Raw genomic sequence first — 13,739 nt, forward strand, 5'->3', positions numbered from 1 at the left:
TACACACACACACACACACACAGGTACACACACACACACAGGTACACACACAGAGCACACACACACACAGGTACACACACACACACACTCCAGCAGACAATGTGCGTCGAGTCAGGGTTTATTGTCGGTGTGCGGTGTGGCGCTCGCTGGGTTCCTGGTTGCAGCGGGGATGAGTCCGGCGAGTGGGAGGCCATCACCGCTGGCAACTTAACGATTCATGAGTGGAGTCAGGACCCTCGAACCCCAGTCCATGGCGTGCGCAGAGGGCTCTGACCGCAGGGCGTGGTCCTCAGCTCCCTCGCTGTCGACCGGGGGCCGGGACGGACATGGAGACCCCAGGCAGCAGTGTGTGGGGGGGGGGGGGGGGGGGGGGAGTGTCCATCGGTGGGCCAGGGTCAGCAGTCCGCCAAACCCCACACGCCATCACAAGGGACAGTCGCTTGGGTGGGTGGGTGGGGGGAATCTCCCCCCTCTCTATCTCTGCCCCCCCCCCCTCACAGCGGGAGAGGGAGGGGCCGGGGGGAATGGGTGACGAGGGGGGGGGGGCTGGCGGTGAGCTCAGGCCGGAGGGAGGGAGGGAGGGAGGGGGGTAGAGAGGGAGGGAGGGGGATTAGGGGATATAGGGGGGAGGGAGATTAGGGACTGACAGGTAATTGCGGGCCAGGCCAGGGGGGGACAGGGGGGGTAGAGGGGGGGTTAGGGGTGGACTGTGAGCTCCTGCAGGTAGGAGCGCGTCAGGCCCCGCAGCTCCTGAAGGGCGTAGTCCTCGGGGAGGGGCAAGCGGCGGATGCAGGGGGCGAGCAGGCGGAGGGGAAGTCGTGCACGGCCCCCCGGCACCTCCCCACCCTGCTGCAGCGACAGCACCGTCCGCAGAGTGTTCGCCAGCTGCTTGGCCATGTCTGGGGGGGGAGAGGGAGAGAGGGAGAGAGAGAGAGAAATGGGTGTTACAGGTCAGGGTAGGAACCATCAAAACACCCCACTCCCCTCCCAACAGGCCCTTCGGCCCAACTTTCCCACACCGACCAACATGCCCCATCTACGCTAGTCCCACCTGCCCGCGTCCCTCCAAACCTGTCCTATCCGTGTACCTGTCCAAGTGTCCGAAATGTTGCAAACGTCCCTGCCTTAACCAGCTCCACCGGCAGCTCGTTCCACACTGGGTGGAAAATGTTGCCCCTCAGGTCCCGATGAAATCTTTCCCCTCTCACCATAACCCTATGTCCCCTGGTTCCTGATTTCCATACCCAGGGGGTAAAAGACTTAGCGTTCAACCTATTTATGAGGGGCATGGATAAAGTGAACGGCCACAGTCTTTCCCTCCATTGTAGAGGGTTCTAGAACTAGCGGGCACAGGCCCGAGGGGAGAGAGAGAGAGAGAGACCACGGGGGCAACGTTTACAACTCAGTATCTGGAATGTGGAATTCTCAGAGGGCCGGTTCTCTGGATTCTTTCAAGAGAGATTTAGATAGGGCTCTTAAAGATAGCGGAGTCAGGGGATTTGAGAAGAAGGCAGGAACGGGGATGATCAGCCATGATCACATTGAATGGCGGTGCTGGCTAGAAGGGCCGAATGGCCTACTCCTGCACCTATTGTCTATTGAGCTTCCAAAGGAGAACATGGATAGGTGACGTTTCACAGAGTGCTGGAGTAACTCAGCGGGTCAGGCAGCATCTGTGGAGAACATGGATTGGTGACGTTTCACAGAGTGCTGGAGTAACTCAGCGGGTCAGGCAGCATCTGTGGAGAACATGGATAGGTGACGTTTCACAGAGTGCTGGAGTAACTCAGCGGGTCAGGCAGCATCTCTGGAGAGAAGGAATGGGTGACGTTTCGGGTTGAGACCCTTCGAGGAAGGGTTTGGAGGGATATGGGCCAAATGCAGGCAAATGGGACTAGCCATGAATGCCAAGACACAAGGGCCTGAGCTACAGGGAGAGGTTTAGCAGGCTGTGACGAGCAGTCTGAGGGGTGATCTTATAGACGTCTACAGGATGATATAGACGTCTACGGGAATGGATATAACTACACTGTCTCTTTACCTCAGCATAGAGGACTCGAAAATTAGACTTTAGAGATACAGCGCGGAAACAGGCCCTTCGGCCCACCGAGTCCGTGCCGACCAGCGATCCCCACACACTAACACTATCCTACACACACACACACACACTGGGGGACAATTTACAATTTTACACCAAAGCCAATTAACCTACAAACCTGCACGTCTTTGGAGTGTGGGAGGAAGCCAGAGCACCCGGAAAAAACCCACGTGGTCACGGGGTGAACGTGCAAACTCCGCACAGACAGCACTGGTTGGTTGGGATGGAACCCGGGTCTCTGGCGCCGCGAGGCAGCAGCTCTACCCGCTGCAGCTCCGTGGGCACGGGTTTATGCTGAGGCGGGAGAGATGCTCCATCAAGGGGCAACCAAATGGACACCAGCCCTTCAGCCCAACCTAGTTGCCCTGTCTACGCTGGGCCCTGTGTGCTGCCCGCTATTACCCCGTGAAGCGATGGGGTCTAGCGCGATGGTGTTATTGTTATTGCCGTCTCCCCCGCACCAGCACCGCGGCACAGCAGCCGGCACGGTGGACATGCCCACCTTGGCCACGGGGCCCTGTGAGGGGGGAGGGGGGGTGAGGGGAGGGGGAAGTGCAAGGGGTGATGAGGTGGGGGGTGAGGGGTGAAGGGGCAATGAGGGGTGTGAGGGGGGGGTGAGTGGTGAGGGGGAGGAGCAAGGGGCAAGGGGTGATGGTGGGGGGGGGGGGGGGTGATGCCACTCACCTGCCTGGGCCAGCCGGTCCTTGGCCGACAGACACTGGATGAGGTCGATGCGGTTACACAGGGACATCACCTCCGTGTGGATCTTCTCCAGTTCATACGCAGGGTTGTCCACCTGTGGACCAGACACGGGTCAGCTTCTCCTGGACCCAGCCCCCCCCTGTGCTCAGTGTCACAGACCCCCCTGGTCAGCATCACACACACACACACACACACACACAGGTGTCACAGAGCGATACAGCACGGAAACAGGCCCTTCGACCCAACTTGCCCACACCGGCCAACATGTCCCAGCTACACTCGTCCCACCTGCCTTATACAGAAGGCGGCGGAGGCCAATTCTCTGGATACTTTCAAGAGAGAGTTAGATAGGGCTCTTAAAGATAGCGGAGTTAAGGGATATGGGGAGAAGGCAGGAACGGAGTACTGATTGGGGATGATCAGCCTTGATCACATTATTATCTAAATGGTGGCCGACTAGGAAAAGGGGAGATGCAGCGAGACCTGGGTGTCATGGTACACCAGTCATTGAAAGTGGGCATGCAGGTGCAGCAGGCAGTGAAGAAAGCGAATGGTATGTTAGCTTTCATAGCAAAAGGATTTGAGTATAGGAGCAGGGAGGTTCTACTGCAGTTGTACAGGGTCTTGGTGAGACCACACCTGGAGTATTGCGTACAGTTTTGGTCTCCAAATCTGAGGAAGGACATTATTGCCATAGAGGGAGTGCAGAGAAGGTTCACCAGACTGATTCCTGGGATGTCAGGACTGTCTTATGAAGAAAGACTGGATAGACTTGGTTTATACTCTCTAGAATTTAGGAGATTGAGAGGGGATCTTATAGAAACTTACAAAATTCTTAAGGGGTTGGACAGGCTAGATGCAGGAAGATTGCTCCCGATGTTGGGGAAGTCCAGGACAAGGGGTCACAGCTTAAGGATAAGGGGGAAATCCTTTAAAACCGAGATGAGAAGAACTTTTTTCACACAGAGAGTGGTGAATCTCTGGAACTCTCTACCACAGAGGGTAGTCGAGGCCAGTTCATTGGCTATATTTAAGAGGGAGTTAGATGTGGCCCTTGTGGCTAAAGGGATCAGAGGGTATGGAGAGAAGGCAGGTACAGGATACTGAGTTGGATGATCAGCCATGATCATATTGAATGGCGGTGCAGGCTCGAAGGGCCGAATGGCCTCCTCCTGCACCTAATTTCTATGTTTCTATGTTTCTCACGGCACCTCGATATACGTGACAAACATGGAAACATAGACAAAATTCTAGCGAGTACAAGCCGAGTCTATCCAGTCTTTCTTCATATGAAGCCCAAGAAGCTTTTGTTGCGTGCTACCCAGCCAGCGGAGAGAGGCGGTGCAGGGGAGAGGAGTCTGCCGCTCACCTCCGCGATGCCCCGCACCATCTCCATCAGGCGGATGTAGTCGTGGAAGACGGCCCCAGCGCTGTCCCAGTCCTGGATGTGCAGCGTGCACTCGGGCAACGCCAGCCGACCCAGGAAAAACTTCAGGTAGCTGTAGTTCTCGTTGATGATGGCGTCTGGAGGGCAGAGGGCAGAGGGCACAACTGGGTCAGAGTGCGTCAGGATCCTGTCCATCCACTCACCGCACAGACGTTACACAGCGCGGGTGAGGGGAGGGGTGAGGATGGGTGGGGAGGAGAGGGGTGGGGAGGAGAGGGGTGGGGAGGGGAGGGGTGTTGGGTGGTATGGGGTGGGGAGGGGATGGGATGGGAGGGGAAGGGTGGCGTGGGGAGGGGAGGGGTGGGAGGGCAGGGGAGGGGAGGGGTGGGGGGGGGAGGGGAGGGGATGGTGGGGTGGGAGGGAGTGGAGGAAGGGGAGGGGAGGGGCGGGAGGGGAGTGTGTCCACTGACCTGAGGCGAGGTGTCGGATGACGAGCCGGTGACAGTGGTTCCAGTGCCCGGCCTCCATCAGGTGGTGGGCCTCCTTGTGCAGGTCTCCCTGGTGGTGGGCGCGCAGACTCTTGGCATCGTGGACCCACTGCGGGGGGATGGACAAACGCTGCTGCACAAACTCCTCCCTGTCCCGCTGCTCGTCCGTCTCCTCCAGCGTGCAGTGTCTGTTCAGCTGCTCCCGCACCGCCCGTAACCGCTGCCTGTACACGGCAGCACGGTCAGCCCCACACGTGTATACCCCGCACACCCCGCGCACACACCGCCCGCAACCGCCGCCTGTACACGGCAGCCCCACACGTCGCACACACACACATGTACTCACTCACACACACACATGTACTCACTCACGCACACATGTACTCACTCACACACGTACTCACACACACACACACGTACTCACACACGTGTACTCACACACACACACGTACTCACACACGTACTGACACACACACACACGTACTGACACACACACACGTACTCACACACACACGCACGTACTGACACACACACACGTATTGACACACGTACACACACACACACACACACACACGTGTACTCACACACACACACGTGTACTCACACACACACACACTCTCACACACACAAACACAGCGCCCGGAACAGCTGCCTGTACAACACACGGCCTCCAACAGCCCTCCACATCTGGTTCTGATTGATTACTGCGCAAACACCTGATCAGTGGTTATCTCGCGCAGGTGTACACACGTAAACACCCTGCCCACTGCCTGTACAACACAGCAGTCACCCGCTCACACGTACACGCCCACAGTGCCCAAACACACCATCCGGATGGGGGGAGGGGCTGGTGCGGGGGGAGGGGGGGTGCTGGTGCGGGGGAGGGGAGGGGCTGGTGCGGGGGAGGGGCTGGTGCGGGGGAGGGGAGGGGCTGGTGCGGGGGAGGGGAGGGGCTGGTGCGGGGGAGGGGCTGGTGCGGGGGAGGGGAGGGGCTGGTGCGGGGGAGGGGCTGGTGCGGGGGGGAGGGTGCTGGTGCGGGGGAGGGGAGGGGCTGGTGCGGGGGAGGTGCTGGTGCGGGGGGGAGGGTGCTGGTGCGGGGGAGGGTGCTGGTGCGGGGGGGGAGGGTGCTGGTGCGGGGGGAGGGGGGGGCTGGTGCGGGGGGAGGGGGGGGGAGGCTGGTGCGTGGAGGGTGCTGGTGCGTGGAGGGTGCTGGTGCGGGGGGGGGGGGGGGGTTAACTCACCGGGGATTGGGAATGTGCAGGAGCACAAAGATGGCCCAGTGCCAGAGTCCGGCAGCCTCCAGCTGCGCGGCGTAGCTGGTGTGGACGGTGGCCTGCTGCTTCTCCGACAGGTGGGTGTAGTGGAGGGCGTGCAGCACTGCCCACAGGTGCCAGCTCAGCCGGAAGTCCAGGTGGTCAGCGGACACTGCCCGCGGGTTGAGGAGGGGGTGCAGCTCGTGGTGCCTGTGGGTACAAGCGGGGAACAGTCACGGGCTGAACACAGGTGGACACGCAACCCTGGGTAGACAAACAATGCTGGAGAAACTCAGCGGGCCAGGCAGCATCTACGGAGCGAAGGAATAGGTGACGTTTCGGGTCGAGGCCCTTCTTCAGACTGACGTGGGGATAGAAACATAGAAAATAGGTGCAGGAAGAGGCCATTCGGCCCTTCGAGCTAGCACCGCCATTCATTGTGATCATGGCTGATCGTCCCCAATCAATAACCCGTGCCTGCCTTCTCCCCATATCCCTTGACTCCACTAGCCCCTAGAGCTCTATCTAACTCTCTCTTAAATCCATCCAGTGACTTGGCCTCCACTGCCCTCTGTGGCAGGTAATTCCACAAATTCACAACTCTCTGGGTGAAAAAGTTTTTTCTCACCTCAGTCTTAAATGACCTCCCCTTTATTCTAAGACTGTGACCCCTGGTTCTGGACTCGCCCAACATTGAGAACATTTTTCCTGCATCTAGCTTGTCCAGTACTTTTATAATTTTATGTTTCTATAAGATCCCCCTCATCCTTCTAAACTCCAGTGAATACAAGCCTAGTCTTTTCAATCTTTCCTCATATGACAGTCCCGCCATCCCAGGGATCAATCTCGTGAACCTACGCTGCACTGCCTCAATCACAAGGATGTCCTTCCTCAAATTAGGAGACCAAAACTGTACACAATACTCCAGATGTGGTCTCACCAGAGCCCTATACAACTGCAGAAGAACCTCTTTACTCCTATACTAAAATCCTCTTGTTATGAAGGCCAACATTCCATTCGCTTTCTTCACTGCCTGCTGTACCTGCACGCCAACTTTCAGTGACTGGTGTACAAGAACACCCAAGTCTCGCTGTACCTCCCCCTTACCTAACCTAACCCCATTGAACCCCAAACTCTTTGAATCACTTCCCTCTGGAAGGCAACTCCGGACTGTCAAAGCTGCCACAGCCAGACATAAAAACAGTTTTTATCCATGAGTAGTTGCTCTACTCAACAGCCAAAAATCTGTAGCCTCCCTTTGTTCTGGTATTTTGTTGGTTCACATGCTTGATCAATGGTGTTTTATCATTATTAATGTTTAGTGTTTTAGTGTTTAGTGTTTAGTCATTCGTAACTATCACTGTATGTCATGTTGTTACTTGTGGGCGGAGCACCAAGGCAAATTCCTTGTATGTGAATACTTGGCCAATAAACTTACTTACTTGAGATAATAATCTGCCCCCTTGTTTTTGCCACCAAAGTGGATAACCTCACATTTATCTATATTATACTGCATCTGCCACACATCTGCCCACTCACTCAACCTGTCCAGGTCACCCTGCAACCTCCTAACATCCTCTTCACAGTTCACACTGCCACCCAGCTTTGTGTCATCCGCAAACTTACTAGTGTTGCTCCTAATTCCCTCTCCCAAATCATTAATATATATGGTAAACTGTGTCAGCCCCAACACCGAGCCTTGCGGCACTCCACTCGCCACTGCCTGCCATTCTGAAAAGGACCCGTTCACTCCTACTCTTTGCTTCCTGTTTGCCAACCAATTTTCTATCCACGTCAACACCCTCCCCCCAATACCATGTGCTCCAATTTTAGTCACCAGTCTCCCGTGCGGGACCTTATCAGAAGCTTTCAGAAAGTCTAGATACACTACATCTACTGGTTCCCCTTAATCCATTTTACTTGTCACATCCTCAAAAAATTCCAGAAGATTAGTCAAGCATGATTTCCCTTCCATAAATCCATGCTGACTTGGACTAATCCTTTTACTGCTATCCAAATGCCCCATTATTACCTCTTTAATAATTGACTCCAGCATCTTTCCCACCAGGCTAACTGGTCTGTAATTCCCTGTTTTCTCTCTCGCTCCTTTCGTGAAAAGTGGGATAACATTAGCTATCCTCCAATCCACAGGAACTACTCCTGAATCTATTGAACATTGGAAAATGATGGGGGGGGGAAGAAGAAAGGAAGAGGCGGAGACAGTGGGCTGTGGGAGAGCTGGGAAGGGGAGGGGAAGGAGGGAGAAAGCTAGGACTACCTGAAATTGGAGAAGTCAATGTTCATACCACTGGCGTGTAAACTACCCAAGCAAAATATGAGGTGCTGCTCCTCCAATTTGCGGTGGGCCTCACTCTGGCCATGGAGGAGGCGCAGGCCAGAAAGGTCGGATTCGGAATGGGAGGTGGAATTGAAGTGCTGAGCCACCGGGAGATCAGGTTGGTTAATGCGGACTGAGCTGAGTTATAGGCAATAGACAATAGGTGCAGGAGTAGGCCATTCGGCCCTTCGTGGCAGCACCGCCATTCAATGTGGTCATGGCTGATCATCCCCAATCAGTACCCCGTTCCTACTCCTGCACCAATTGTCTATGTTTCTATGTTTAAGAAAGAACTGCAGATGCTGGAAAAATCGAAGGTAGACAAAAATGCTGGAGAAACTCAGCGGGTGAGGCAGCATCTATGGAGCGAAGGAATAGGTGACGCTTCGGGTCGAGACCCTTCTTCTGAAGCATTTTTGTCTACCTTAGCCTATGTTTCTATGTTTCCTTCAGCCGACGAGTCCGCAGCGAGCAGCGATCCCCATACATTGTACCTGGGCCCCTGGCACTGTGAGGCAGCAACTGTACGGCCTGACGTGAGACGACGTTAGCGGAGGCCCTGGTTCGTTCGTACCTGTCGCTGTAGAGCTTCAGCAGATGGTAACAGATGTCCTGCTGAGGGGCTCTGCCACCTTCACTCTCGGCAGCTTCGATCAGGTCGACGTCGGTGTCCTCCAGGTACGGAGGCAGAGGGTAGCGCGCGTACCTCTCCACGACCTCGCTGCCCTGCATGTTCACACCGAAGTAGACACAATGTTAGACCCGCGCACCTTCAGCAACAGACGGGTCCCACCACCATGCAGCACACAACGCCACAGCAGGGACTAGAACAACATTTGGTGAGGTACATGGGTAGTAAAGGTTGAGACTGGTGTGGACCAAATGGGGCTAGCTTGAATGGGGCATTTTGGTGGGCATGGAGGAGAAGGGCCGAAGGGCCTGCTTCAGTGCAGTTGGATCTGGAAGCCTGAGTGCTGAGCACACTGCTCCAGAGTCACGCTAGCCAGCCGTCACGGGAGGCTGGACACAAGAGAGGCACGGTGGCGCAGCGGGTAGAGCTGCTGCCTCACAGCGCTGGAGACCCGGGTTCCATCCTGACTATTAGTGCTGTCTGTACGGAGTTTGCACGTTCTCCCCGTGACCTACATCAGTTTCCTTCGAGATCTTCGGTTTCCTCCCACATTCCAAAGACGTACAAGTTTGTAGGTTAATCGGCTTGATGTAAATTGTAAATTGTCCCCAGTGTGTGTAGGATAGTGTTAGTGTGCGGGGATCGCTGGTCGGCACGGACCCAGTGGGCCGAAGGGCCTGTTTCCGCGCTGTATCTCTAAACTAAACCAGTGGGTTGAGCTGGGAGTCTCGTGGTACCTGAAAGGCCTCGGTGTACATGTTGAGGGCGTCGGCGACGGAGGCACTAGCGGGCAGCATGTACCACAGGTGTACCGCCAGACACCGCTTCCAGTCCAGCTGTGCACAGATGTTGATGTAGCCGTCCGACGACTTCCACACCTGGGGGACGACAGAGAGATGTGTGATGCACACGCTCTACATGGCCACAGTGACACGCACTCACACACGCGCGCCCACACACACGCACACTCACACGCTCACTCACACACACACACACGCTCACTCACACACACGCTCACACGCACTCACTCACTCTCTCACACACGCACTCACACACACGCACTCACACACGCACTCACACACACACACTCACTCACACACACGCACTCACACACACACACTCACACACACTCATACACACACACGCTCACTCACTCACACACATGCGCTCACTCACACACATGCGCTCACTCATTCACACACGCTCACTCACACACACACACACGCTCACTCACACACACGCTCACTCACACGCCCGCTCACAAACACGCCCGCTCACACACACACGCTCACACACACACGCTCACACACACAAGCACTCACACGCCAGTGCTCGACACACATGGCAGCATTTGACGTACGCACACACCTGCTGCCACAGACACAGTGTCTGATGCACACACCACTACAGAGGTACAGAAGTGTGAAACGCACACCTCCAGTTTCCGGGAGAGCTTCTTCCCAGCTGTTATCAAGCAACTAAACCGTCCTCTCACCAAGTAGTGAGCGGCCCTGACCTCCTTTCTACCTCATTGGAGACCCTTGGACTATCTTTGATCAGACTTTACCTTGCACTAAACGTTATTCCCATTGTCCTGTATCTGTACACTGTGGGCGGCTCGACTGTAATCATGTGCAGTCTATTCGCTGTCTGGATAGCGCGCAACAAAGAGCTTTTCACTGCACCCGAGGACAGGTGACAATACCCACCTGCTCCCTGGTCACATATCCCACCTGGAATTTGGGGTAAGTTCCTGCTTCCCTCCAGAGGAACTCAAAACCACCCCTTTCCCTCTGCTGTGAAGCCCAAACCTGCTGGGTCATCGAGTGATACAGCACGGAAACAGGCCCTTCACCACAACCTGCCCAGACCGGCCAACAAGCCCCATCTACACAGGTCACAGGGTGATACAGTGCGGAAACAGGCCCTTCACCACAACCTGCCCACACCGGCCAACATGCCCCATCTACACTAGTCCCACCTTCCCACGTTTGGTCCATAGCATGGTGCCCAGAACTGCCAGAACTGAAAACAATACTATAAAGTCGGAAGAAGGGTCTCGATCCGAAACGATTCCTTCGTTCCAGAGATGCTGCCCGTCCCACTGAGTTACTCCAGCTTTGTGTCCAATCACTCTACCCTTGCTTTCCCTCTCTCTCTCTCCATCCCTCCCCACTTCCCAGTTCTCCGTCCAGTCATACAGTCTCCAACTATATATCATCTCTGTTTACTTTGTTGTCACCTTCTCCCAGCCAACAATGATCTATTAAACACATTCCTTGATCTCCATTCCCACCACCCTGTTTTCACACCTTACCCTTGCTTATCGCCGTATTCCCCTCTCCCCTGACAGCACTGAAGAAGGGTCTCAATAGACGCAGGAGTAGGCCATTCGGCCCTTCGAGCCAGCACCGCCATTCACTGTGATCATGGGTGAGCACCCCCAATCAGTACCCCGTTCCTACCTTCTCCCCATATCCCCTGACTCCGCTATCTTTAAGAGCCCTATCTAGCTCTCTCTTGAATGTATCCAGTGAACCGGCCTCCACCGCCCTCTGAGGCAGAGAATTCCACAGACTCACAACTCTCTGTGAGAAAAAGTGTTTCCTCGTCTCCGTTCTAAATGCCTCGACCCGAAACGTCACCCACTACTTCCCTCCAGAGAAGCTGCCCGCCCCGCTGAGTTACTCCTGCACTTTGTGCCTATCTTTGGTGTAAACCAGCATCTGCAGTTCTTTCCGACACAACATGTAAGTGCGGTCGTGGACGGAGTTTACTCACAGCTTTGCCGGCCAGCAGTGCAAAGATCTTCAGTCGTTCCTCCTGCATGAAGGTGTCGGCTACCAGCTGGTTCCAGTCAGCTAGCTGGCGGCTCAGCAGCTCCCGGACCGGGAAGTCCCCGCCTGCCTGGGCCAGTAGCAGCGCCAGCCGGTGGTCCCCTGCAACACACACACACACACGGGGCAGGTCAGCACCGCCACCACAGCCTGACATCTGTATAACACACAGGAATACAGCAACAGCCTGCACCCACTCCTCACCCTGCCCCTCCCTGCTGCCCGAGCACTGGCCCAACCTGCACCCCCCTATGCCCTTCCCCCTCCCCCGCTGCTCTTGCCTGAGCGCTGGGCCAGCCTGCACCCCTCCCCCCCCCCCATGCTGCCCGTACCTGAGCCCTGGGCCAGCCTGCACCCCTCACCTCACCCCCACTGCCCCGTACCTGAGCGCTGGGCCAGCCTGCAGGCCTCACTGATGCGTTGGGCGGTCAGGTAGCTGAAGACTGCATCAACATGGCCCCTGTGCTGGGCCAGGCCCACCTCCTCCTCCACCTTGTCCTCGGCGGCGGCCGAGAGCCAGCGGGAGAAGGCTCTGCGTCGATGCAGCTGTGTCAGGTAGGGTGTGGGCTCGGACAGACCCCCCTCCAGCTCCTTCAGGTTACCCCACAGAGCCTCGCACAGGGTCCACGCCAGCGACCAGTCCCGCACCACCACTGTGGGACACACAACACAACACAACACAGTCACACGCGCACAAGGTCGTCAGTGATAGCCGCACAATTAGGCCATTCGGCCCATCGAGTCTACTCCGCCATTCATTCATGGCTGATCGTTTAAGAAAGAACTGCAGATGCTGGAAATATCGGAGGTAGACAAATTGCTGGAGAAACTCAGCGGGTGAGGCAGCATCTATGGAGCAAAGGAATGGGTGACGTTTGGGTCTGAAGAAGGGTCTCGACCCGAAACGTCACCTATTCCTTCGCACCAATCATGGCTGATCTATCTCTCCCTCCTAACTTCATTCTGCCTTCTCCCCATAACACCCGACACCCGTACTAATGAAGGATCTATCTATCTCTGCCTTAAAAATATCCACTGACTTGGCCTCCACAGCCGTCTGTGGCAATGACTTCCACAGATTCACCACCCTCTCACTAAAGAAATTTCTCCTCATCTCCTTCCTAAAGGAACGTCCTTTAATTCTGAGGCTGTGACCTCTGGTCCTAGACTCTCCCACTAGTGGAAACATCCTCTCCTCATCCACTCCATCCAGGCCCGTGGATTCTCACAATTGAATTGAATTGAAACATTGAATTCTCACAATTCCGTTAACCCTTGCTGTCTCCTCCCTTTCCTACCTCTCCCTCAGCCCTCGGGCTCCTCCTCCTCCTCCTTTTTTCTTTCTTCTACCCACCTCCCCCCACCCCCTATCAGTCTGAAGGAGGGTTTCGGCCCGAAACGTTGCCTATTTCCTTCGCTCCATAGATGCTGCTGCACCCGCTGAGTTTCTCCAGCAATTTTGTGTACCTTTCACTATTCTGTGTGTTTCAATGAGGTTCCCCCTCATTCTTCTAAACTCCATGGAGTACAGGCTCAGTGCCGACAAACGCTCATCATAGGTTAACCCACTCATTCCTGGGATCGTTCTTGTCTATTGTCATTTAAAGCTGGGATATGAGGATTATATTGAGGATTAAAAGGATATTTAGTTGTATGCTGATTCGCCCTGTTCTATAAACAGTGGAGGCACTACAATCTATTCTAAATTCTGTATAAGGTGGCGCAGCGGTAGAGTTGCTTCCTCCCAATGCCAGAGGCCCGGGTTCCATCCTGACCTTGGGTGCTGTCAGTACGGCGTTTGCACGTTCTCCCCGTGACCGCGTGGGTTTTCTCCGGGTGCTCTGGTTTTCTTCCACATGTAGGTTAATCGGTTTGCAAAATTTGAGGGAGGACATTCTTGCTATTGAGGGAGTGCAGCGTAGGTTTACAAGGTTAATTCCCGGGATGGCTGGACTGTCATATGCTGAGAGAATGGAGCGGCTGGGCTTGTACACTCTGGAGTTTA

At 55.5% G+C, this 13,739-nt stretch overlaps 1 protein-coding gene across 5 annotated transcripts in view; it reads right to left on the bottom strand.

The window, feature by feature from the left end:
* Positions 1-620: 620 nt before the first annotated feature.
* Positions 621-13,739, bottom strand: part of nup98 (nucleoporin 98 and 96 precursor) — a 95,808-nt gene continuing 82,689 nt past the window's right edge. For 4 of the 5 annotated variants that reach the window (XM_033022174.1, XM_033022172.1, XM_033022171.1 and 1 more), the window contains exons 26-34: positions 12,118-12,387; positions 11,679-11,836; positions 9,635-9,775; positions 8,841-8,992; positions 5,917-6,138; positions 4,658-4,899; positions 4,170-4,324; positions 2,783-2,894; positions 621-899 (exon numbers count right to left, since the gene is read on the bottom strand). In XM_033022174.1, coding sequence (XP_032878065.1) covers positions 697-899; positions 2,783-2,894; positions 4,170-4,324; positions 4,658-4,899; positions 5,917-6,138; positions 8,841-8,992; positions 9,635-9,775; positions 11,679-11,836; positions 12,118-12,387 — 1,655 coding nt within the window. In that variant the 3' untranslated portion in view covers positions 621-696. The remainder of the gene's footprint in view (positions 900-2,782; positions 2,895-4,169; positions 4,325-4,657; positions 4,900-5,916; positions 6,139-8,840; positions 8,993-9,634; positions 9,776-11,678; positions 11,837-12,117; positions 12,388-13,739) is intronic. The other variant, XM_033022175.1, reaches the window with a different exon arrangement.

This window comes from Amblyraja radiata, chromosome 6 (assembly GCF_010909765.2).
Source record: "Amblyraja radiata isolate CabotCenter1 chromosome 6, sAmbRad1.1.pri, whole genome shotgun sequence".
Lineage (NCBI taxonomy): Eukaryota > Metazoa > Chordata > Chondrichthyes > Rajiformes > Rajidae > Amblyraja > Amblyraja radiata.